Source organism: Lagenorhynchus albirostris, chromosome 11, assembly GCF_949774975.1.
Source record: "Lagenorhynchus albirostris chromosome 11, mLagAlb1.1, whole genome shotgun sequence".
In the NCBI taxonomy this organism is placed as follows: Eukaryota; Metazoa; Chordata; class Mammalia; order Artiodactyla; family Delphinidae; genus Lagenorhynchus; species Lagenorhynchus albirostris.
This window is the reverse complement of record NC_083105.1, coordinates 20,147,149-20,170,016: the sequence shown is the minus strand read 5'-3', so window position 1 is coordinate 20,170,016 and position 22,868 is coordinate 20,147,149. Positions and strand designations below refer to the sequence as shown.

Sequence of the window (22,868 nt, the reverse complement as noted above, 5' to 3'; positions counted from 1 at the left end):
TCTTGTATTTTCTCCAATTCTATATCCAAGATTTTGGATCATCTTTACTCTCCTTATTCTGAATTCTTTTTCAGGTAGACTGCCTATTTCCTCTTCATTTGTTAGGTCCAGTGGATTTTTACCTTGCTCCTTCATCTGCTGTGTGTTTGTCTGTCTTCTCATTTTGCTTAACTCACTGTGTTTTGGGGTCTCCTTTTTCACAGGCTGCAGGTTCGTAGTTCCCATTGTTTTTGGTGTCTGTCCCCAGTGGCTAAGGTTGGTTCAGTGGGTTGTGTAGGCTTCCTGGTGGAAAGGACTAGTGCCTGTTTTCTGGTGGATGAGGCTGGATCTTGTCTTTCTGTTGGGCAGATCCACGTCTGGTGGTGTGTTTTGAGGTGTCTGTGACCTTATTATGATTTTAGGCAGGCTCTCTGCTAATGGGTGGGTTTGTGTTCCTGTCTTGCTAGTTGTTTGGCATAGGGTGTTCAGCTCTGTAGCTTGCTGGTTGTTGAGTGGAGCTGGGTCTTGGTGTTGAGTTGGAGATCTCTGAGAGATTTTTACCATTTTGCATTCCGTGGAGCTGGGAGGTCTCTTGTGGACCAATGTCCTGAACTTGGCTCTCCCACCTCAGAGGCCCAGCTCTGATGCCTGGCTGGAGTACCAAGATCCTGTCATCCACACGGCTCAGAATAAAAGGGAGAAAAAAGAAAGAAGGAAAGAAAGAAAAAGATTAAATAAAATAAGATTAAAAAGTTATTAAAATAAAAAACAAAAAATAATTATTAAAAATATTTTAAGTGATTTAAAAAACGAAAGAAAGAATGAACAACCAAACCAAAAAACAAATCCACCAATGATAACAAGTGCTGAAAACTATACTAAAAAAAAAAAAAAACAACGGACAGAAAGAACCCTAGGACAAATGGTAAAAGCAAAGCTATACAGACAAAATCACACACAGAAGCATTCGCATACACACTCACAAAAAGAGAAAAAGGGAATATATATATATATATATATATATCATTGCTCCCAAAGTCCACCTCCTCCATTTGGGATGATTCGTTGTCTATTCATGTATTCCACAGATGCAGGGTACATCAAGTTGTTTGTGGGGATTTAATCCGCTGCTCCTGAGGCTGTACGAAGAAATTTCCCTTTCTCTTCTTTGTTTGCACAGTTCCTGGGATTCAGCTTTGGATTTGGCCCTGCCTCTGCATGTAGGTCACCCTCTGGCAGCTCTTCTTTGCCCCGACAGGAGGGGGTTAAAGTAGCAGCTGATTAGGGGGCTCTGGCTCACTCAGGCCGGGGGGAGGGAGGGGTACGGATGTGGGGCGAGCCTGCAGCAGCAGAGGCCAGTGTGACGTTGCACCTGCCTGAGGCGCGCCGTGCATTCTCCCGGGGAGCTTGTCCATGGATCACAGGACACTGGCGGTGGCGGGCTGCACAGGCTCCCCGGAAGGGGGTGTGGATAGCGACCTGTGCTCGCACACAGGCTTCTTGGTGGCGGCAGCAGCAGCCTTAGCGTCTCATGCCCGTCTGGTGTCTGCGCTGATAGCCGCGGCTCACGTCCATCTCTGGAGCTCCTTTAAGCGGCGCTCTGAATCTCCTCTCCTCGCACACCAGGAAACAAAGAGGCAAGAAAAAGTCTCTTGCCTCTTAGGCAGCTCCAGACTTTTCCTCTCCCTCCTGGCTAGCTGTGGCGCACTAGCCCCTTCAGGCTGTGTTCACGCCGCCAACCCCAGTCCTGTCCCTGTGATCCGACCTCCAAAGCCTGAGCCTCAGCTCCCAGCTCCGCCCGCCCCGGCGGGTGAGCAGACAAGCCTCTCGGGCTGGTGAGTGCTGGTCCACACCGACCCTCTGTGCAGGAATCTCTCTGCTTTGCTCTCCGCATCCCTGTGGCTGCACTCTCCTCCGCGGCTCTGAAGCTTACCCCCTCCACCACCCGCAGTGTCCGCCCGGGAAGGGGCTTCTAGTGTGTGGAAACCTTTCCTCCTTCACAGCTCCCTCCCACTGGCGCAGGTACCGTCCCTATCCTTTTGTCTCTGTTTTTTCTTTTTTCTTTTACCCTACCCAGGTACCTGGGGAGTTTCTTGCCTTTTGGGAGGTCTGAGGTCTTCTGCCAGCGTTCGGTAGGTGTTCTGTAGGAGTTGTTCCACATGTAGATGTATTTCTGATGTATTTGTGGGAAGGAAGGTGATCTCCACGTCTTACTCTTCCGCCATCTTGAAGCTCTACCTCAATACATTTTTGAAAGTTTCTTTCCCTAACTGTGAGTGAAGACTTTATTTTAGGACTATCGTCCAGTGTAGTGCTGGCCTTTGGGGTGGTCTCACACACAGAACCTCTCTTTTCTGGTGGCACAGCAGTTGAGAGTCCACCTGCCGATGCAGGGGACACGGGTTCGTGCCCCGGTCCAGGAGGATCCCACATGCTGCGGAGCAGCTGGGCCCATGAGACATGGCTGCCGAGCCTGCACGTCCGGAGCCTGTGCTCACTTCTGATGATTTAGCTGAAGGAGATCTCCCCGATTGAAAAAGTCCATTTTTCAGGTTCAAGTGTGCAGATGGCCATGCAGCCTCCAAGTGGGCTTTCATGGTTTAATCTTAGGAAATAGCCCAGTGTTGATTCTTGATTCTTTCTCTCGGCGCCTCAGTGCGGCCGCCTCACGCCCGGGGTCGCACGGAGGGGCTGTGCGAGGAGCGAGGAGCGGGCGGGGAGCCACCGGGCCGTGCTCCAGTCCTAGGTGGGCCGGCCGGGGGGACCAGGGCCGTGCACACCCCCACCCGGACGGCGCGGCCAAGCGGGCGCACGGTGTCCCGCGCCCTCCAGGCTGGCTCTGAGGACTCCGCCGGGCCCTCCCCCTCCGCCTGCCGCCACGGCCCGTTTTATTTTTTAACTGTGCTGTGCAGCTTGTGAGATCCTAGTTCCCTGACCAGGGATTGAACCCGGGCCCTTGGCAGTGAAAGCATGGAATCCTAACCACTGGACCACCAGGGAATTCTGGGGTTTTTTGTTTTGTTCTGTTTTGTTTCCGAGCCAATGTTTTTCTTCCTATCCTACCCAACCACGTGGGAATCCTTCTTGCGGTTTCCCTTTTTGGTCCCCCGGATGTGATTTGCACTGCTTTTCAAGTGTTGGGCCAACCTGCAATCCTGGAATGGGCCCAGCCTGATCATAAAGTGTTGCTCCTTTGGAGAATGAACTAACGTGGCTTGCTAGTGTTTCATTTGGGATTCCCATGAGGTAGACTGGCCTATGGTTTTTCCTTTCTTGTGGCAACTGAACCAGGCTTTGGTGTGGGGTTGTGTTGACCTTGACGGAAAAATGAGACAATGTTTTCCTTCTCTTTTCCACACTCTGGAAGAATTCTGGGGGATTAGTGCTATTCCTTCCTTAAATGTTCTGACCTAAGCTGCAATCACATTTTACTTTTAAACCCTTGATCATTATCTGTATGCTTTTTGGTGTATGTAGAAAGTTTTAAAAATAAACACTTTAAGAAAAAGTAGGCAAAAAATATTTTTAATTAGAAAATGTGTCACTTTCTTAGCTAAAAGCAATGTAATAATTTCACCCTAAAGACTACACTGGAAACCTCACCCCTGACCTGGATAACAATCCTTTACATACTTTCCTCACTGTCATCCTCACCACTGACATTTATCAGGCAGGAGTATTTGCCAGGCACTGTGCTGGGTATGTTGCATGTCATTTCTTCCATCCTCACCAGAAGCCTATGAGGTAGGCAGACGCCAGTATTGCCTCCTACGTTTTAGAAGAGAAAGCTGAATCTTGGCAATCAACGTCTAGGAGCGAGGACTCAAACCCCGTAAGTCGGACCGCAGAGAGTGTGCTTTTCACGTGCACATGCCACTGTGTCCTGGGGAGGCGGCATGGCCTGGAGGGGACTAGAGAAAGAGACAAGCTGGGCTCCAGCCCACCTCTGCCCCCAACTGGCTGTGAGACCTTGGACAAATCACGTAATCTTCCTGACCCTAGTGTCCTCGATGATAACATACAAGATGTGGGGCTTTGAAACTGCCTGTGAAGCCTGGGAGTTTTGGAGGCACTGCCTCGGGGTCAGGTAGGGTGAGCAGCTTTCCCTCTTCTGTGTTACATACTGGTCTTCCAGAGGGTTTCATTTGGACTATTGGTTCTGAGGCTTTAAAATTCTGGAAGACCATTTGACGACTCATCAACTTCTGAGGTTCTTTTGTTCTAATGATTCTACTGAATCATTAGATAAATGATTCCATGAACATTCTGATTCTGTTATCCATCTCATTAAGCTCTGAATAAGGTGTGGATTACATTCACCTGACCAGAAATCTCCATCACACCCAAATATTCGTTTCTCTAACTTTTCTAGAATTCTTCACGTTAAGAATGATACCCAGATAACCCCTAAATTTTTACCACATAAATCCCATTTAGAACTTATTTTCCCCCATACAGTGACATTCTCCAGGTTGTAATATTACCACCCTCTCCTTACACTGCCTTCCACTTAATTTCAGTTGTGTTAAGGACAGATCCTGACATTCCATGTAAGCACTCAAAGTGATTTCTGAATCTGGATAACGAACTCACTCCTCAAAGATTAAAAATCAAAGCAGCAGATAAAATTTAAGTTTTTATGAGACTTCAGTTTTTGAAGTACATAACTCTTACAGCACAAACACAGTTATTTACAAGTTCTTTTTACAAAATATGTATGCCATTTTGAAAGAATACTGTTAAGATCATGATCTAAAATGCCTGTCAGAGTTCAAAAAGGACACATAAAGTCCACAGTACAATGACATAAATAAAGCATGGCTGAACATCAGGGCTTACCCACACATAAAAATACTAATTCTCTATCCCAGTGGTCACAGACCAATGGCCTATGGCCCAAATCCAGCTGGTGGCCTGTTTTTGTACATCTGCGACTTAGACATGGTTTTGACATTTTTAAAGGATTGTTAAAAACAAAAGCTAAACTAAACAAAGAATATGCAACATAGACACGTGTGGCCTGCAAATATTTACCATGTGGCTTTTTTACAGAAAAAGTTTCCTGACCCTTCATTGTGTGAAACTGATTGAGAGCCAGCTACTGGAATATACTGATGGGTATTAAAGAAGACACCACTGTTACGGGCCACGACCACCAGCACTACTCGTCTCTAAAATGAGGCACTTCTTTTTGAATATGTACATCTTCAAAACATAATTACATCTGGCAAGTAGCTCAGCTACTTAACTCTAGCCCTTTGTAATCAGGCCTCCACATGAAATCACAGTATTCTCAGGGGCTGAAGAAAACAAGCACAAAGTCTCAGATGTCAGTCACTGAGCTCATAAATAATGGTAAGTGGGTTAAGATCACATTGTTTTAAATGTTAATAAAGTCCATAATTTAGGTACTGCCAATAGGACATGATATTGCTGCTGCATTAGTTAAATAACATCTATAAAAACATGTTTACACATCCCGATTCACTGTTTTCAAAAGCAAGGATAACTTAGTTAACTTAGTATGTACTTACTTTAAAAATGAGAAATGGAAAAGAGAAACAAACAAAAAAAACCCCAAAATGTAAAAGCACAGCAAAAAGCTTTGGAATGCAAAAGACTGGGGACTCTTAGCAATAGCACTCAAGCTGGCTGAGGCGTCTCATATTAGTTAGCTGCTCAGTTGCCATAGCAACCATTGCTGTCTCTCATCAGCGAGGCTTTTCATTAAAAGAAAGATCGGTCCATGAGCAGATGCTTTAAAAGTAAAACCAGAGCTGCTCAACACACAAATTTCCTGTGTGTTGGTTAAGCAATTCCTGGTCAGTAGGCTACATTCATTCCAGAAACCAAGTATTATACTGGATGGTATTCCTTCTTCAGGCCAAGCTGGCTAAGCATTACATCATGAAGACATCTCTGATGTCGAGTTTTAAAATGCTCAGTGAATGCTGAGGTAGATTTTCAGATGAAGATCCTTTATACCTTGATTCGGTCAGGACTGGCTTCTTTGTGTATCCTCCTCCTGGGAAATATCTTCCGCTTAAGTGCAATTAACTAAAGGATGAAAGACAGAAAATAAATTTTAATTCTCCAGGTTGACAAACTTTAACTTTCTTTCTGAGGGTCCTATGACCTTAATCTTTTCCACAGTCCTATACATAAAAAACAGACAGCAAACATCATTCCTCCCCTCAAAACGAAACCAACCACTGATTTTGTCTGGCTTTGGTTAAAGTTACTTTGGTCCAAGTTTCATTTTTTTAAGACCTATAAAAACTACAGATTTTTACATAGCAATTACCACGTATATTTATTTTCACAGTATCTGTTTGTCAAGTCTTTCTACTGAAGGAAATGGACTCTTCAGCCATTAAGATATTGTCTCTGGGTTTGAAAATGACTACATGTGTAAGTTGGAATTTTAATTTTAAGAATTCTATCACCACTTTTTTTCCTATACTTAGTGACCACAGCAATAATCATTGGCCATTGCCTGTATTTTCAAGTTCATGAATGGGCTGAAATACAAAAGTTCATTTATAACTTAGCAGCTTAGAACTTGGATAAATACTTCTAATAGAAACAGTTTATCCATGATACATCTGAAATAGAAAACCTGACCACCTTTATAAGAAAGTTTCCGTTTCTACTGCTCCATCTTGAGGTGAAAGCAGAACTTTGCCCAAGCATGGGACCACCCTGGTCTGGATGACGAGCTGGGATTCTGGGGCAGCAGAAGAGGCAGCCCTGGCTTGTGTGGGAGTGTGCAGGAGTTAAGGAATTCGATTCAGGCAGGTGAAGAGCAGGGTGTCGGGGAGGAGAGGGATTTACTCTTCCCTTCCTCTCACCCTGCCTCTCTGGTCCCCTATTCTCTGCAGGTATAAACGACAGCGGAGAAAGACACTCCTGTTCCTTCCATGGCCGCCAGCTGCTCCTTTCAGCCAGTGTCCCTCTCCTCCCCCATTGCAGGCCAGCGCACAGCTGACTCACAGGTTCCTTGCCGGACCTCCGTTCTAAAAGCAGGTACAATCTGTTTAAGATTTTTTTTCTAAGATTTTTTTTCTAAGATTTTTACTTGCCAAGAACAATGGCAACAAGACCAAGAGGAAGGTTTCTATTCCGTGGGAAGTGGATGAAGGTTAAATTGCAGTCCTGCTCGCCTGTCAGACCTTTATTTCCTGAGTTTCCTTCCATCTGCAGCACGAAGCCCAGGGCTATTTACCCTAAAACTCTCAGTTCTCCGGCAGCCGCCCTACGCCCGGCCTCCTCATTGTAAGTAAACTCAGTGTAAGCTTCCCATCCTGACAGCCAGAAAAGCTCCACTTGAGAGTCACCTGGAATGAGGCTGAGGCAGGTTCGCCTGCCCGGCACAAGTCGGTCAGCCCAGACACCCGTCCCTTCCTTCCGAATCCTTTCTTTTCAGAGCATCTCACACCTGCTGTGGCCTAATGAGGACTCTCTTATCCCTTTCTTTTGACCTCACAAATCTCCCTCTGACTTCTGGGAGGTGGCTGTGTGTGCGCCTGTGTGGGGATGAACTCCCAGCAGCTCAAAGGAAATGTAAGTGGGAGATGGGACGTGCGCCCGAGCCAGGCACCGTCAGCAGAACAGGGGGAGGCCTGAAGATAAGATGCTGTGGCCACTAGTTTGGAAAGATTAACAGAAAATTAGTGTCAGATGCAGATTCGAGGTGGTTTTTTTGGTTTAAAATAGTTTGACTTGCAGACTTCAGGCTAAAACTGAAAAGCTCTGTTTATTGAGCTCCAGGTACAAAGAATACTGGTTATAGATTTAGAAGATTATGACTGTTGCCTGAGTATTATGAAATATTTAACATGAGTATAAGCCAACAGGAGAAATAAACATTTTCTTATGAATTTATATCATTTTCTTAAAAAAAATCAGATTAATGATACCAAGAAATACTGTTTGACATCTGCATAAAATATATAACACTTACCTGTTCAGCAAAAAACGAGAATACAGTAAATATAATCAATGTTGCTAGCACACAATGAGTCCAAAACTTCAATTTGTCTCGATACACCCTCCTGTTCAGAGAGAAAAGAAGGAAAATATGTAGTTATGTGTAGGGTTTAACTATCATTACTTAGTAAAGCTACTAGTTTAGCAAAAACAATGTCTGGAGGCAATTCTAAAATGTTAACATAATTATACATTTCCCACCTGAGTTCAGATTTTCATTGTTATAGTAAATACTAGAATGAGTAAAAGTTACCCAGGCAGGGGAGAGGACTTCAAAAGAAAATAAGAATCTTTAACAAATTAAACAAAATCCCCTCTTCCATTCATTTGTATTTGCTCAGTCACCCAACCGACACCTCCTGTGGATACAGCAAGGTGACAAGGAGAAGTCCCTGCTCTAAAGTACCTGCAAACCTGGGGAGGCGCTGACGTGCAGGCAACTAGCCATCACACACGTGGACAGAAATATCTGTTATCAAAACAGTGAAATGAGGAAAGCACCACAGAGATGGGGACACTCCATCTGAGCCTTGACGTGGGGAAGGAGAGCCTGTGGCTGAGAAAGGGGATGAGCGTCAGCAGCCGCTGCAAGCTGCGTCCTGCTCAACTGAGCCCAGTCTGCACGGAGGCACGAGGGCCACTCGGCCGAGGAGAAGCAGGTAGGTGTAAACTGCAGCTGTTCTGGAAAACCATGCAATAGCGTTTGGACGTAATACTCTGTGGGAAGGGGGATGATATATAGCATGTGCGTGTGTGTGTGTCACAATCAGGGTGCAAATGGCGGCCGTGTGAAGGATGGATGTCAAAGCAGGTGGCCAGAGGCAGGCAATCCGGTCAGTCTGGGCAGAGAAAAGAATGAGGGCTGTACTAGGGCAGTGAGAATGGAAGGAATGAAGCAACAGAAGAGACATCCTGAGGGTGGGATCAACTGGCCTAGGAGATAAATGGGAGTACAGCAGTTTCATCACCTGTCATTTGGAAATAATAATTTGTTATGAAATTAAACAAATGCTTAACATAAGGCTTAGAAGATACGCTATGCTAACAACTGCCAGGTTTAGGCCTCTGCTGAGTTCCAGGCTTATTCACACCTGCCTGGTAGTGGGTGTCTCTACTCTGAGTCACATATTCCAAATGGTACCCTGCCCCGCACTGTTCTTCCTCCTGTGTTTCCTACGTTAAGAGGATCAAAAACCAGCTCAGTGAGTTCTAACGTCTACAGTATCATTCAGAATCTGTGAGTAATTTGAAGAGCTAAGACGCCACAGGCTGTGACACAGGTAATGAGTTGCCCCAGAGAACCCTGTAACGGGAGCTGAGCTCCCCTCAGCCAGCCATGCACTGAGCACCTACTGTGCACCAGGGATGCAAGTGGACTCGGACAGGGAGAGCCAGTCTCTGCCCCGACGAGGGCTCACAGTCTACAAGGAGGGACAAGCACACCACATGGACTGCTCTAAGTGCAGAAGCTGCTCTTCCCGAGAAAGGGACAGGAAGAAAGCCACCGCAGGAAACCAGGGGAAGATGACGGGGACTCAGGAGTGCAGGATCACGAAAGGAAAGCGAAGGAAGACGTTTCTATCGGGTTGGCCAAAAAGCTCGTTCAGGTTTTCTTCCGTAATGTGGAAAAACCAGAAGGAACTTTTTGGCCAGCCCAACAGAAAGCAGGGCAGCGTTGGTGGGTCAGCAGTGAGAGATGACACAGAAGCAGGGCGGCTGAGGAAAAGGAAGCCCCCGGATCAGCAACCTGCACCTGATTCACCTCATCTGTACAACACAGAACTCAAAGCCCTCTCCAGCTACTCATAAACCCACTCCTTCTTATTCAGGCCCTTGAAGGTGAATTTAGTCACGAACTGCATTTGTGGGCACTGACAGCTGGAACCGTCCAAAGATCTTTTTCCTCTGAGCTAAGGCAAGGTGAAAATGGTGAGAAGCCGTTCCTTGCCATTGCTAGAAGACAAGTTATTTAGTAACAACTTCTCCTTATGAAAATAAAAATATGTACATAGTAGCAATACACATGCTAATTGTCTCACCCAACTGCAAGACACCAAAGAGCTCTAGCTGCCAAGGTCTGCTAATTTCCTCTCTCAAATCTCTGCCAATTGCATCTACTGCTTCTCTTTATTCCCTGGGCCATGTCCTTGGTTCACACCTTGACCATCTGTTTCCAGGACAAGTGAAATGCTTACTGCTTGTCTCTCTGCCTCAAGTTCCCAGACAACACTGCCTTACTCCAGACGCCTTCCTCACCAGTCCACCCCGCAAGCACTGTTTGTTAGTTATCTTTCCAAATCGTGAACTCTGATGAGACAGACATCTAAAAAAGTCTCTCCTGGGAACCCCTATTCTCTAAAGAAAGATGTCTAACTCAGATACAGCCCTTCACAATTTCTCCTTTCCCTCTCCACAGCACTGTCTTCTGGAAAAGTCCTTTTCATAATTCAAAACCAAGTCCAAATGTCACCGTCCTGTCATGGAACTAGCTGCTTCCTCCTCTGTACTCTGAGAGCACTGAAGCCTATCTAGTCACGTCCTCCGTGTCATGGCTGGTTCGCTGGCTTCTAGTGAAGGCCGGCGCAGTATCCCTTCCGTCTTGAACAGGAAATACCACACCTAACTGGCCTCACTTTATTGCACTGCACAGCCCTGTGTCAAGCAAGTCTGTTGGCACCATTTTCCCAACAGCATTTGCTCACTTCGTATTTCTGTATCACATCTTGGTAATTCTTGCAATATTTCAAAGTTCTTCATTATTATGTTTGTCACGGTGATCTGCGATTAATGACCTTATTATGTTTGTCACGGTGATCTGCGATTAATGACCTTTGATATTACTACAACTTGCTGAAGGCTCAGATGATGGTTAGCATTTTTAGCAAATATTTTTAAATTAAGGAATGTACTTTTTTTTAGATATAATGCTAGTGCATATTTAACAGACTATGACATAGTCTGAACATAACTTTTATGTGAACTGGGGACGGCAGTGGTCTGGAACCGAACCCGCAGTATCTCTGAGGCTTTGCCCCTGTTCCTAGTGCCTGGTGTGGCCGGCAGGCAAGGGGTCAAAAATTTCCCTAAATTGAAAGATAAAATGATCTTTCTAATGAAGTGTTGGTAGTAAAAATCAAAGAAGGAAACATTCTAAAGCAGCTTTGGAATACAGTGGAACGAACGTGTGGAGGGTCAGGAATCGGGCTGGACTTGCCACTTGTCAGCTACTCCACCTTGAGCAAATCACTCACTTCTGTTACTGTGCTCTCACCTGTAACGTGGCAACAAGAGTAGCACCTTTCATTGTAAAGAGTAAATATACTGCCCAGCGGGTACTCAAGAAACAGGGCAGCCACTTTGATGGCAGTGATGACAAATAAGGCTCAGAAAGTGTGCTCAGCCAGTGAGCTCAATAAAAACTATGCGTGTATTTTACAAAGAAAGCAAATAACACAGTAAAGAAATTTCATCACTCTAAAAAAAGAAAAAATACATATATGTACGTATATGAAACAGGAAAACTTACCATTCCTGCAGCTCATGCATATGAAGGAACCGGTTTCGATACTCCCTTGGCAGCTCAAACTGGGATGGGATGGGGAACACTGATTCGTAGAAGTCCCTGAGAACAGCCTTCACTGTCTGGGCATCTTTATGATTGTGGTCAATGTTGTCATTCAGGCAAACAAACTTCCTGGAAACGAGAGAGACCCAGGGTTACTACTGGTTATCATAAGGATGATCCTTACCTAACAAAAGAAGTGTGGATTCCAAATATATTTTAAATGGATTTATGTCCCAAGCCGTTGCATTTACTGATATGATTCTCTAGGGAAATAATGTTCTGTAAAATTTTTCTTTAGATATTCCTCTCCTGTAAAACAGAAAGAACTAGGGATGATAATTTTGAATGTGCCTTCTAGCTATGGGAGTAAATTATTTTAATTTCTATTTGGCATGTCCCTGACTGAAGCATTCTGTTAGCATCCAGGGAAAACCTACTAAATGCCTACAACTGAGTTCTCTGAACTGACACAGTTACATTACTAAGAACAGTCCTGTAGATCATTGCGATAGAGATGGTTCCTTATAGCTATAGATTTTATGAGATTGATGACGACTTCTTAACATGTCTCCAATGTTAAGATGTCTCCAACTCTAAGATGCTAGAGTTCCAGCAAAAAGTAGGTTACAGTGGTGCTTCCCTACTTGTTTCAGGTTCCCTTCCTGGCAAAAGTCACTAAACTGAGGGCCCATTAAAACAGTAGGTAGGGATAACACCACTTTTGAAGTACATTTAATTTTAATTTTTTTTTACAATTTTATCAAGTCTAATAAAGCCCTCAGATCCTACTACCAACTTACAGGAAATACAGGGGACAGAGAAACACGTTAAACAATTGGGAGACAATCAGAAAAGTCCAAAGTTCAGGAAATCTACAGAATATATAATCTGATTTCTTCATATACACATGCAAACATTTATATGGTTTAAAAAATAGAGATGGGGAACCTATGGACTTAATTGCAATGAATTAACTTGATACCATTTCAAACCAACAAAGTTAAAAACATAAATGCTTATAAAAGACAACGGAGGAGAAAAGTCTCTGCTTATTGAAGATGAGTGATGAGTAAGTGAAAGTTCATTATCCTATCTCTTCTCTAAAGTTGGGGAAGTTTAAATTAAAGGATATTAAAGAGTTATGTCAACCAAATACAATGCATGAGGCTTGACTGTTTCCTAGATTAAAAACAAACAACAGCTGTAAAGGGCATCTGGACGCAACTGGCAAAGTTTGAATATAGACCATCTATTAGATGGTTCTATTTTAGTCAGTGTTAAGGTTCTTGGATATGTGTTAGTGGTCCTGTGGTATAAAGGAGAATGACTCTGTTTAGATGTGCTAAACACTACTGACCCTGTGCTCTAGAGCTCGTGAGCCACAACTACTGAAGCCTGCGCACCTACAGCCCGTGCTCCAAAACTACTGAGCCCATGCACCACAACTACTGAAGCCCGCGTGCTCTTGGGCCCACGTGCCGCAACTACTGAAGCCCACACGCCTAGAGCCCGTGCTCCACAAGAGAAGCCACCGCAATGAGAAGCCCACGCCCAGCAACGAAGACCCAATGCAGCCAAAAAAGGAAGAAGACGTGCTAAAATAATGAGGGGTAAAGGGTCTGGATGTTTGCAACTAATTTTCAAATGGTTTAGCAAACAAAACAAAAACCAAACCTGTGTGTTTTTGTGTTCATACAGAGAGATGGAGAGAGAGAGCAGACAGACATAACAAAATGCTGAAACTTTAAAAGTCTGAGCTAAGGGTTTATTGTACTATTTTTTTCAGTTTTTCTGTATCTTCAAAATTTTTCAATAAGTTGGGAAAAGTTAAAGAAGAAAGTATGTGTATGAGACAAAGAGTATGTGTAGACACAGGGTAACTAAAGCAGACCTTGCTGGGTGCCCAGCAAACACTCCCTCTCCTTCCAATGAGAACTTGCATTTTGCTCCGTATTTCTCCCCCATGAGCTGACTCAAAAGGTAGGCAACCGCACCCCAACCCAGAGTCGGCTTCTGACTAGCGTAAGTGAATCCCTCCCCTTCACTGCGACTGGTATAGAAATGGGGGGAGGGAACAACACACGACACACAGGAAGGGACAATCCCCTATAGCCTCAGAACATGGCTATGTCTGCAGGGACATTGGAACAGCTGCAGCTGCCCTATCTCCAGCCTGAGGATGAAGCCAACACAAGCAGGAAGGGAGAAGGGCAGCGGAGCCCAGATGCCGCCTATCCTAGATTCCCTGTTAATGCAATAAACCTGTCCTTAAAGTGTACGTCAGTCAGAAGGCTGGTTTTCCACTCCTGACTTAAAAATCAGCCCCCCAAAGTAAAACAGAACAAGAGTTAAAAATGATAAAATCTGTTCAGGGTTATAGGACGTATCTGGGCCCGGCAGACACTGCTGGAAAAGCCTGTCTTGCCTTGGGTCTTTTCAGCAAAACCCTATCCCTTTAAGTATCGTGAAGATGTCTGGGAATCCTCTCGCCCAACGACTTTCAAACTGGCACAAGACATAGAAGTATAGGATACAACTAAAAACTCTAATTCTCCATTGGTCTCACTACAGATCACCAAGGACTGAGCAAGCACGTCGACAGAATGGGGGAAGCAAGAAGCAAGTACTGAAATTGGCTCTTAAGGTTGTTTTTGTTTTTTAAAATTTGAGCAGGGCATTCCAAGAAGGGAACAGCATGTACAAAGAGAGCTGCAAGCTGGGTGGTTCTTAATTATTATGGCTTATTGTTTGTTTAGCTTGTGGGAAATATTTGTTATTTTGTAGGAAATATTTTATGAATATACTACGTAAGTATTAAAAATATTTTCATTTTTCTTAAAATTCCATATTCCCCTCTGCCCAAAAATCAAGAATGGAATTTTAAGAAAAAATGCCATGGCTTTAAAATGCCTGGAAATTTTACACCTCTGATCATATATAATTAAGATCATAATTTAAAAGAGATAAAACTGAAAACTTCCAAAAGCATTTGAAAAACTCAGATGAAAACATTCAATTTCATAAGCCAAGGTTTTTCTTCTGAGAAACTACTGAAACACCTATTTCCCACTAAAGTTCAAAACTCAAAAACGCAGATTTTAACCAATTTTTTCGAACTAGAGCAACTGTTAGGGGGCCAGGCTGGAAGTTTTCAAGGTTTATGTAAACCTGAACATTGAATTTATCCCCAAAGAATGACTGCAGTTTACTGGATTTTCACATTTACGGTAGCATTCCTTTTTCCTCAGAAGCTAATTTGAACTTTACTTTGAATTGCAGGTCTAACCACCAAAACAACTTCTCTGGTAGCACCTTTTTAGAAATGCTCTGAGAGTGCTAGCCGTCTGGCCTCACCTCCCCGATGATGCTGTCTGCCCCTCAGCCCAGCCCTCAGCCTCACTGAACAGTCCTGTCACTGGACTCTGAGATGTCCGTGCTAGTCCCTGTGCGCGCGGGGCCCGATCTCAACTCACAACTCCCATCTCTCGGTTCAAACACTACCTCTACCGTTAGACATTTCCGTCTGCTCCGAACAGAAATAAGCCACTCCCGTTTCTATAGTCCTACTGCTTTTTTTCCTCCATACTTTCTATTCAGTTGCGCTGTGAACCTAAAATGTTCTAAATTAAAAACAACGACAACAAACAACAACAACAACAGTACCTGGGGTTTTTTCTTATATCATCCAACTGGCCAACCACATGAGAAACATTGGTACGAATCATCTTAAAAGCAATTTCTTCTTCTCCCATGATTTCAAATCTAATATCAAAACATATTTAAAGAGTTTAAATATTTATGTGGATATGTAAAATAAAATTTCAATAAGAAAAGCATTGTATAAAACTTTAAAAAAAGCATCCTTGGAATGACTTAATTTTTCCATATTACTAAAGAAAATCTCACATAAATTTCAAAGAATGCTTAATAGATAAACTATGGTAAAATTATGAAAATACCACTCATAATTATCCTTAAATTAAACAGAGAAAATGTATGTAGTACTTACCTATATTTGTTTTTGTCCTTATATGCTTTGTGGATTCTATCAGTTACTGGTTTACAGTTGGTTACTAGACTTTTAGTGACTGGTGGCTGCGAGAAAATACAGACATTATATCAGGGCAAAGACTAGGGTGAGGCAACTGAAGCATCATCTCAGGTGCAAAATTTAAGGGGGCACAGAAAGACTCAGTAATTAAGATGACTTTTTTTTTTTTCTTTTTGCGGTACGCGGGCCTCTCACTGTTGTGGCCTCTCCCGTTGCGGAGCACAGGCTCCGGACGCGCAGGCTCAGCGGCCATGGCTCACGGGCCCAGCCGCTCTGCGGCATGTGGGATCTTCCCAGACCGGGGCACCAACCCGTGTCCCCTGCATCGGCAGGCAGACTCTCAACCACTGTGCCACCAGGGAAGCCCAAGATGACTATTTTAATGTAATATTCTTAAAAATCAAATTGGCATACTATAGCCCGCATGCTAATTGCCTGTTATTGTGAATAAAGTTTTATTTTAATCACACATTACTACACACTATCTGTTAAAACAGTCTTATAAGTGATTGCTATAATTTTTTCAAAATGAAAATAAATTCGAAGATAAACTGTAATGAAGTGGTCTATATGATACTCATAAGCTAAGCTGTCATTCTTATAGTCTAATTAGAAAATACTTTATCCTGTGTGTAATCACAGTTAATTACAGTAATGAAGCCAACACCTTGGCTAAGAGTTCACTCGAGTAATGTTAACTAATGCTGTCTGTATAATTAGTACTTATGCTCTAAACAGCTTTATTTGCATAAGCCTGAAGACTAACTTATAACCATTAGCAAAGCAGCCCCTACTTACTTAATCCTTAGCATTCAAAGGATATTTGCTGATTCTAAACCTCATGCCAGATATTTGGTAAAACAGTAAAATACTCTAATAGATGAATATGTGTGCATTTCTTTAAAAAAAGCCCTAAAATCCCTCAAGAACCTTTCATAATGCCTGTAAAAGGGAAAGATGAATAACTGTTTTCTACGCATAGATCATCTTCCTTAGAAAAGAACACTCTTCTCTAAGTTCTATACCAGTGCAAGGGGTTGGTAATTGTAAAATCTTACTAGGAAACCAAAGTTTATAGAGAAGGAAAGACAGACAAGTGAAAGGACGGATGTGGAAATACAGATGGTGAAAGACAAGTCTGGAGCGAGCACTGAAACAGGCTGAGCCACTCGCAAAGCTCCCTGGACCTGGGGTGACGTCAGTGCCTCTAAGGCAACCTGTCAGTACGATCACAACGTGGTCCCGAAGACAGTAAAGACCAGAGAGGCCTGGTCCAGGGGAGAGGCTGAGCGGAGATGGTTTAGGAGCCCAGCACACTTTCTCCTTTCTTCCCCCTCTGTCCAGTGCTCTGGGTTTGCCCACCAAGAAGATACCAGAAAAGACAAGTCAGGGCAGCCTGGAACCCTCGGCTTACTGTTCCCCTCCTGGAGAAAGGGTGTGTACCCAGATCTCTGATAACTGGTAGAACTTTATTTGGACAAATACATAAAAAAATGTTTAAACCAGGACACTGACCTCTGGATGATTTAGAGTTGACTATATTAGCTTTGTTGGGGTAACTCCAAATTGGGGGAAAACAGAAAAGAGCTTTATCATTGTTTGAAAAGTCCTAAAACTGAGAATGTCTTTTAGCCTATGCAATCTACTTTTTTTTTTTTTAACTTTGATTCTATTCTCTGTGGAGGCAGGGAACACACCTACAGTGATTACAAATGTGCCTTTTTAATCATTAAGACCACGCTTGTAAAGAACTACTAACATCTCTGTATAACATTCTGGGTCTGACAAAGCATTTTTACTGGATTGCGCCAAAGACCCAGAAGAAGCTGCTGCAGCTCACAAGACAAGCTGCCATTCTCCTATCAGCCTGACTGCGCATCAGCTCCATGCGGGGCCTCCCGAGAACCCGCAACCCAGGACTAGTCTCCACCTGCTGATTCATGCCTGTTTACCCCACTAGAGGAAAATCCCTTAGGGCTGACACCAGGTCTTATACCTCTACCTCAGTTTTGTTGATTTCATAGTTTTAAGTTTTAGAATATTTAGAGAACTGGCTTTAAGTGACACATTTGTATACAAACCCACGTCATATGCTAAACTAACCAACGCATGATCAGCAATACTTACAGTTTGTCTACGGGTTCCTAAAGCTGCTGGGCTGCCCCTCACACTGTCTCCTCATGAGGGAGCTTCCCAGGACCCTCCGAGAACACAAGTGAGAAATACCATCCCTGCCGTGTGCAATGAATGCCAAAGGAATGACTGCCTTCTTTCAGGAATCAGATTTTTAACTGATTCATTACTCTTCTCTACATTCATTTACAAACATCTGCAGTTAATTATAGGGCTTGAACATTTGCAAGATGGTCAGTTTTTTTAAAATACATGTTATTATGCTTATGAAAGTGTAGTCTATTCATTATAGAAAATATGGAAAATACTAGTGTGAAAAAACGATATTAAGAACTACCTATGGGGCTTCCCATGGTGACTCAGTGGTTAAGAATCCGCCTGCTAATGCAGGGGACATGGGTTCAAGCCCTGGTCCAGGAAGATCCCACATGCCGCAGAGCAACAAAGCCCCTGCGCCACAACTACTGAGCCCAAGTGCCACAACTACTGAGCCTGAGTGGCACAACTACTGAAGCCCATGCACCTAGAGGCCATGCTCTGCAACAAGAGAAGCTACCCAATGAGAAGCCTGCGCACCGCAACGAAGAGTAGCCCCTGCTGGCTGCAACTAGAGAAAAGCCCGCGTGCAGCAACAAAGACCCAAATGCAGCCAAAAATAAAAATAAATAAATTTATATTAAAACTACCTATGTTATTAAAAAAAAGCCGGACACAAGACTGCACGCTGCATGATCTAAAACACACACACACACACACACACACACACACAAATGGACTATTACTCAGCCATAAAAAGGAAATGAAATTGAGTTATCTATAGTGAGGTGGATGGACACAGTCTTTCATACAGAGTAAAGTCAGAAAGAGAAAAACAAATACCATATGCTAACCCATAGATATGGAATCTAAAAAAAAAAAAAGGTCTGAAGAACCGAGGGGCAGGACAGGAATAAAGACGCAGACGTAGAGAATGGACTTGAGGACACAGGGAGGGGGAAAGGTAAGCTGGGATGAAGTGAGAGAGTGGCATGGACATATATACACTACCAAATGTAAAACAGATAGCTAGTGGGAAGCAGCTGCATAGCACAGGGAGATCAGCTCAGTGCTCTGTGACCACCTAGAGGGATGGGTTACGGAGGGTGGGAAGGAGATGCAAGAGGGAAGGGATATGGGGATATATGTATATGTATAGCTGATTCACTTTGTTATAAAGCAGAAACTAACACACCATTGTAAAGCAATTATGCTCCAATAAAGATGTTAAAAAAAAGAAAAAGAACTACCTATGATTTAACCTACTGTCATTTTCATTAATTTTGGGGATGTGTGTGAAGGTATCAGGAGTTTTCCATAGTTCAAACCGTATTCTGTATATGGCAGTACCCATTTTCTCCCCACCTAATTTTATTTTATAAACATTCTTCCATATATATCAGTAAAAATTAACTGTAAGCATCACATAATGGCTGTATTATATCCTTGGTCCATCAATTCTAAATGCACTTTTTTTTTTCCACATTATCATTTCTCTGAAGCTGGGATGCATCTTACAGATATCAACAGAGTCTTCCAATCATTTCAGCCAAATGCTGCTCTGATATACTTGTGTATAGATCATCCACTGCCCCTAGTGGTAAGATCCAGAAAATGCCAGCATCAAAGCAACTGAGCTTTGATGAAAGATGGGATTCCGTCTGATGTTTAACCTCAGGATTGTTCTCCCAAGCCAGTGAGTATACTCTGGCGCTGCCTTCGCTATCCTTAGTGAACAGGATGTCTGCTTATAGAATATAAGCAACTAATCTCAGTATTAGCTTAACATCCATTAGGGAGGAAAAAAAGATATTCCAAAGAAAAATATGAATGATTCTGGATTATCTGTGCTACTGATTTCCACCAAAGACCTATAAACAGAGCCTGCTTCTAGTTTTTCAAGTGCTCTACAGAAATGATGTAACTAACACCCGATAAGGATATACGTTCTACTTTACATAAAAGAACCCATGGCACTCACCAGATTGGGATCATAGTACGCTTCCTGAGTTGGTGGGATGTTGTTTAGCTGAGTGATGTTAGCAGGAAGCATTTTCGAACAATTTATTAACACGTGTTCCAGACCTGTTAAGTCCTAACAAAGCAAAAATAAAAGGATAAACCTATATACATTACAAGTAACAACTGTGGTTTTAAAAATAAAAATGTTAAAGTCACCAAAATTTAAGCGTTATCGTCAAAGAGGGTTTGACTATATGATTCTTAAAGACACCCTAAAAAGAGCAGAATGAAACAATACAAATAACTCATCTTTGTCTCAAAGTAGAACATACGGGCCTGTGAGGCACTGTTTTACACAAGGTGGTCCACGGGATCACCAGATGGGTGTCCTGCAGCTGGATTCATCTTGGAGCTCTCCATTAGTGAGTGTCCTACTCCTGGGACTAAAGGATGCCATGACAGAAGGGGCTCTGCAACACCGTGGGCCTGGCTAAGATCTCCACTCGGCCACACCTGAAGGCCCTGAATGAGCTTGACACGAGAATCTTATCTGCAGGTATGGTCTGCCTCGTCTCCAGACAATACAATTACAATCCCTACTAAAAGCCTAAAAAAAATAATCATATAAAATATGAACTTCAAATTTGATTTTAATCCTGGCATTTAAAATGGACTAGTTGTGAACCCCCTCATTAAATACGAAGAATTACTTGTACTTGCATTCCATTGAAGTATGTAGGGGAAAGAGAGAAAGTATCAAATGTAGAAGTTTCATTCAAAATGTCATTAAGTTTAGGGGAAAAAAAATGACAATACCTGCAAACTTAAAGGCAGGTCGTGAATTCTGGTAGCCAGCGTGCGGATTTCTCTGTCAGATAAGACACCAGATTGGTCTGTGTCAACTTCATCAAAAACCTGAGATATGTTCAGTGGCTGAACTGCACTCATGAGATAATAAAAATAAGAGAAGGCAAACTGCATGTCCTCAGAGTGGCGCACTTTGTGAAATGACGTCTTGTCAAATTCTTCAGGGAACCTGTCCAAATGTAGCATACCATAAGATCTGGATATTTAAGATATATACAGTACCTAACACTTGTGGAGTCAGAATCTTCCTTCCCACTTATTTAGATAATACCTTCGACATACTAGTCATCAAGTGTTAGAGTCATAAACGCAGCATAGCACGGATGTAAACTTCAAGCAGCCTTGGCTCTGAGCACACACAAACAACTCAAACACAAGCAAGACTTACATGTCTTGCAGTTCTTGCATAACTATTCGGTCGATCATGTGAGGCATGTGTGCAGGGACTTTCCGAGACGTGAATCCAAACTTGCTATTTAGAATTTTGTTTACATATCGGAGGGAATCTGCGAACGTATCTTTTAGTTGCCTCCCTGTGTGTTTGCTCTCAGTAAAGTATGCCAGTTGTGTCTTCAGTGACTCTTCTTCCTGAAAAGAGAATTCCACACAACACAGCATTGTGTTTAGTGCACAGGTGCCCTGTGCTAACAAGAGACAGAGGTACTACTTTATGTCATCTGGTAATAACTAGTCACTAACTGTCCTGAGGGGCAAATGAAACGAGCACTAACAGGTCTCCTCAAGCATCCTAACATCAGGACAAACTGGATTTCAGTGAAAGTATCGCCAACATCGGCTCGAGAACAACAGCTGTGGGGTGGAGGTCTGCTTTTAGGGTACTCTTTAAGGATCATGAGATTTCTTAGCCAATTTCAATGCAATATTTAATTGATTTACAATAAATTTGATAGTGCTTTCAGTATCAAGTTATTTCTACTGGTGACATCAAAGCAGCAAGTCCCTTGAGTTCTGAACACAAAGCCTAGAATACAAAATTGGTTTCACCATATAATACTGTTAATATTATGAAATGTAAAGAACCCTATCAAAACCAGTAAGAGGCGAAACTGAATGAATGGGCAAAGAATATTGGCAAAGAACCTGAACACACTTTACAGAAGACGAAATATTTTTGCTTCTCAAACTGATGAAAATATAGATGCTATTAACTACTGTTGGTTAGTCCTGTGGAGAAACAAGCACGCTTGCATACTGTCTGTGGAAGGAGGAAGGGGTGCAATATTTAAGAAAGACAGTTAAATTTTATACGCAATAGACCCTTTAACCTAGCAATTCTACGTACAGAAATAAAACTTCCTCAAGAGTAAGATATATGTACGAGAATATTTATTGCAACATTAGGTATTCGTACCTGCAAAAACACTGGACGCAACTTACAGCTGTTAAAAATAAACAATGGCAATTTGCCCACATACTACCACATCAAAGGCAACTGCAGAGCAATATATATAACTTCACTGCTGCAAAACAAACTATATAGTATGTCTGCATATCTATAGAAAAATACTGGAAGAATACCCACCAAACTACATATTCATAGTGACTGTCTCAAGTAAGGAGATTAAGGAAGGAAGGAGACAGACCTTTCCCTGTTTTTTTTTTTCTGCTTTTTTTGTTTTTTTGCATTGCTTGCGATTTTTACCATTAGCCTATAGTACTTTTGCAATTTAAAAAGCAGGGAGCGGGGGAGAATGAGGAAATCAATGTAGGCAAGAACTCTGCAGCCCCTTGCTTAACAATTAGTAAATGCTACCATGGCAGGGACAATATACTTCCTGAAGACCATGAGAGGAATGAGACAACGCCTCTCTTCATCACTTTCCCCCAGCCTAACATCCACTCACGGCTGTGCTTTGGTCACGATCCAGCCCCACCCTTCCAAGGTCAGCTCACAGGGCATGTCCTCCTGTATGCCTCCCCCAATACCTCCAGGCAGAGTTAAGGAATCTTCCCTTCGGACTCCTTGTCCATACTTCAGCAGACACTTATCACACTGCCACAATTATTTGCCCACAAATCTGTCCTCCCAGCTTGCTCTTTGAGTCTCCAAGAGCAGCAACTGTTCTCACCATCTTGCACTCCCCGGCAGTCAGCACAGTGACGGCGCTTGTGAGATGTACAAAGGACCCCAGGGCACCGTGGAGGCCGTGGTACAGGAGGGAGAGCTCTGGGCTCACCCTCACCTGCTGTTGTGATGTCGGGAAAGCTAACGAAATTTATCTGCCTCTCGGGTTTTTCATTAGTAAAGTTTGAAAAACATGAGAT

The 22,868-nt window shown here is 43.0% G+C and overlaps 1 protein-coding gene across 4 annotated transcripts in view; it reads right to left on the bottom strand.

Moving 5' to 3' along the window:
• Positions 1–4,602: 4,602 nt before the first annotated feature.
• GNPTAB (N-acetylglucosamine-1-phosphate transferase subunits alpha and beta) overlaps positions 4,603–22,868 on the bottom strand; it is an 83,654-nt gene continuing 65,388 nt past the window's right edge. For all 4 annotated transcript variants that reach the window (XM_060164898.1, XM_060164899.1, XM_060164900.1 and 1 more), the window contains 8 exons: positions 20,971–21,170; positions 20,532–20,751; positions 19,735–19,848; positions 15,543–15,628; positions 15,197–15,295; positions 11,495–11,662; positions 7,943–8,033; positions 4,603–6,036 (listed from right to left, as the gene is read on the bottom strand). In XM_060164898.1, coding sequence (XP_060020881.1) covers positions 5,959–6,036; positions 7,943–8,033; positions 11,495–11,662; positions 15,197–15,295; positions 15,543–15,628; positions 19,735–19,848; positions 20,532–20,751; positions 20,971–21,170 — 1,056 coding nt within the window. In that variant the 3' untranslated portion in view covers positions 4,603–5,958. The remainder of the gene's footprint in view (positions 6,037–7,942; positions 8,034–11,494; positions 11,663–15,196; positions 15,296–15,542; positions 15,629–19,734; positions 19,849–20,531; positions 20,752–20,970; positions 21,171–22,868) is intronic.